At 37.2% G+C, this 3598-nt stretch overlaps 1 protein-coding gene across 1 annotated transcript in view; it reads left to right on the top strand.

The window, feature by feature from the left end:
* The first annotated feature begins 2275 nt into the window (after positions 1 to 2275).
* LOC104956025 (calponin-3-like) overlaps positions 2276 to 3598 on the top strand; it is a 4819-nt gene continuing 3496 nt past the window's right edge. Inside the window, exon 1 of the mRNA XM_010783457.1 lies at positions 2276 to 2383. Coding sequence (XP_010781759.1) covers positions 2276 to 2383 — 108 coding nt within the window. The remainder of the gene's footprint in view (positions 2384 to 3598) is intronic.

Below are 3598 nucleotides of genomic sequence, written 5' to 3'. Positions count from 1 at the left end.
AGCAATGACACAAAGTTCAGCCGAGACACTTCCTCTCTCATGTTGTTATGTCATTAAGCCCCGCCCCTCGATACGAGACGGGCCAATGAGATCCTTTAGAATTCATATTGCATATCGTTTCGAGCAACCACCGAGTTTGTAGTGGATTTTTACTTTCACAGTCTGACCCTCCCTTTGGTTTTACTTTCTTACCAAGAATGATTAATATATAAATACTGTACAAAAACCCCCAAAACTAGAAAATAGCAGCACATTGATGTGCTTCAAACACATGTGAAGAGCAAAGAAAGGGAAATATTAAAAGACAATTACAAACAAATTGTGCATATCGAACATTTGAATTAATATGACATTCAAGAGCACCATCAACTGGATTATATGTACATGTTTCAATTGGCACATATAATTGAATTTAATATCTTATTTTTTAACTTTTTAATGCTATGTTATTTATATTTCAGAAATATTTTGGACTGTTTATTTCTTGTGTCTCAATTTCTGTTATATACATTGCCTTTTTTATGCTGCTGCAACGCAAACATTTCCCAAATTGGGATCAATAAAGTATCTATCTATCTATCTATCTATCTATCTATCTATCTATCTATCTATCTATCTATCTATCTATCTATCTGTCTGTCTGTCTATCTATCTATCTATCTATCTATCTATCTATTTATCTATCTATCTATCTATTTATCTATCTATCTATCTATCCATCCATCCATCCATCTATCTATCTATCTATCTATCTATCTATCTGTCTAGTTTAATTTAATCATTCAAAAATATGTAATGGAGGCGGGAGTTAATTTAGAAATCATGGTCCTCTATTGGATACCAACGCTGTCAGTCAACTTTTTTAAAGAGCCAATCAGAACCGGTCATGATCTCCCAGTAACCAATCAGACGCAGTCCCAAAGAGATGATGCGTAGTAGCCGGATGAAATTGAATACAGAGCATCCTCCGTTACAAGACATCCTTTTGGTGAGAAAAACAACACTCACATCATCCCGAAATAAGAAATAACACAACCAACAACACACCAAACACTCACGTAGTTCTTACAAGCAAAGTCGTTTATTATAAGCTTCTTATTGAGTCACAGAGTGTCTCCTCCCAGAGGTTAGTCAATGCTAGCGAGTTAGCTTTCTTAGCTTGTAGCTTTTTGGCGCTTCAATGTTTTTTTCCTCATCCTGTTCGCCGTAGTTTTTTTTGGCCGATATTTGTCCGGTAAATGGAGAAAGTGGCTGTAATAAATGCACTGGTTACTTTAAAATAAAATCCGTTAAAATAGCTAGAGACATTTTTGCACATCTGTACAAAAGCTACCTCTCTTACAATCTGCACAGCTTTCCATTTTCCATAACAATACTGCACATATTTGCATGAGGCAGATGATCATAAAAGCAAGCTGTTATTCTAAAAAAATAATGTGTGGATCATTTAAAAAAAATCTACAGTGGTGGAAGAAGTATTCAGGTCCTATACATAAGTAAAAGTTCCCAAAAATATAATGTTAACATACTTAATTACAAGTAAAAGTAACATGAAATAAACGTCACTTAAGTAAGTAAAGAAGACAGAAGTATTGTCAGAAAAATATACTTAGTAAACAATTTAAACAACTCCATAAGTGGCATATTATTATATACACTGTATATGGCATTATTAGACTGTTAATATAGTATCATCAAGCAGCATTTGACTGTTGTAAACAAATACTACTGAGATTTGATCTGAAAATGAATCCTTCTAACAAAAATGCTATGTATAAATGACAGGGCATAACACACTATGTTGTGGTTTAAAACTGTCTATATTTATATGGTTTATTAGTATGTTTGGTAAACTTTTCACAATAACTTTTTACCGGCACACATACTGTACATGTCAATATCTTTAACAATCTGGACTCAAATATGTATAAATGTTCATTTAATTAATTTCTTATTTGAACAGTTACTTACCTCTATATCATTGAATTCATCTTATGTGAATCTGTGCTGTTTTTCCTTCTCACCCTGTTGCTGCTAAACTACTGAACACACAGGGATTAATAAAGCTCCATCTTATCTTATCTTAAACAAGTCAAATAAATCCTGTTCCCACCCACAATGCAATACTTGGCAATGGAACTTCCCAATAGTTCAACAACAAACACACAGGTTTGCACATGAAACACTTGAGTGCTTTGGCTTCTTGGAAAGCTTAAAGGAACTATAATTCAACATTTCTTTTTGTGTTTTTCACTGCAGATAAACAGCATTAGAAATGGGGCGCAGGAAGTCGAAGAGAAAGCCTCCTCCCAAGAAGAAAATGACCGGGAACCTGGACGTCCAGTTCACCTGCCCCTTCTGCAACCACGAGAAATCCTGCGATGTTAAAATGTAAGTAACTAAAAAAACAACCAAAACAGAGAAATGGAGAAAGGCATCTTGAGAAACATCACTAAGATACTTCTATTATTTACAAGGCAAGGCACGTTTATTTATAAAGCACCTTTCAACACAAGGCAATTCAAAGTGCTTTACAAAAATGAAAGACATTATATTATAAAATGGCATTTAAAAACACTCATTTAAAAGCAAAGGTACATGAATTACGGCTCCTACACACGGCGGCGTGCGTTGTCGCTCGCCGGCGGGGGGGGGCTGAAACTCGACCAACAACCAATCACATGAATCTCCCGCCCCAGACAAACAATCACGCGGTTTTATTGGCTAGAGCTTGCACTGGCATATGATTCGCCTCCGTCGACTTTTGCAGCGAGTACCGCGAGAGAAGCTACGCTTTGCTCCCACAATGCAGTTCGGCGAATCGTGACGTCACCCCATTCAAAGTGAATGGGCAGAAGCGTTGAAGCGGCAACGCACGCCGCCGTGTGTAGGGGCCGTTAAAGTGACAGTACAGTGTGAGATACACACATCTCAAATGTTTAACTCTGACTCAATCATTGCTCACTTTTTAGCAGAAATAGTTTTCTCACCTCACTTTCTTTCTACTTTGTTGTTTAACTTGTCCTTTAGTTATTTCAAGTGTTTCATGCTAAACCGGGGGTGGGGAACATTTTTCCTCTCAAGGGCCATTTCAATTTCCACAACATCCTCCGGGGGCCGTACAAATGATTGAACTCAGCCTCTGCTAAGAAAAACTAAACTCACAGCCCATTCATTTGGCCTTTCAAAGAAAAAGCAACCTCTGAATCCAGATATCTTTCTGTTTTATTTTCAATGTTTTTTTTTGTTATGCTTTGGAGAGAGTGTGTAAAAGGCGTAAGGACCAAACTGCAGACTCTCATAGCAGGTTCCTTGAATTCCAGGAATGTAATGAAAACTTAAAGGCAACAAACTGAGGAACACTGGATACTAATCTTCACCATGAGTGAACAGAACCACACAGCAGAACCAGGTGAACATCACCATTCGTCCGTTCCTCCTGGAGAGTCCGACATTCTGCATCCACCTCTCTCTTTTTAATACTCGTTAGGGATGTCCCGATCACCTTTTTTTGCTCCCGATCCGATTCCGATCATTTGATTTTAACAATTTTCCGATACCGATTTTTCCCGATCCGATCTTTATGCAATGCATTAAG

The sequence above is a fragment of the Notothenia coriiceps genome, unplaced genomic scaffold (assembly GCF_000735185.1).
Source record: "Notothenia coriiceps isolate Sejong01 unplaced genomic scaffold, NC01 NC01_scaffold00025217, whole genome shotgun sequence".
Lineage (NCBI taxonomy): Eukaryota > Metazoa > Chordata > Actinopteri > Perciformes > Nototheniidae > Notothenia > Notothenia coriiceps.
Note: the sequence above shows the minus strand (reverse complement) of the source record. Positions and strands in the feature narration are given on the sequence as shown.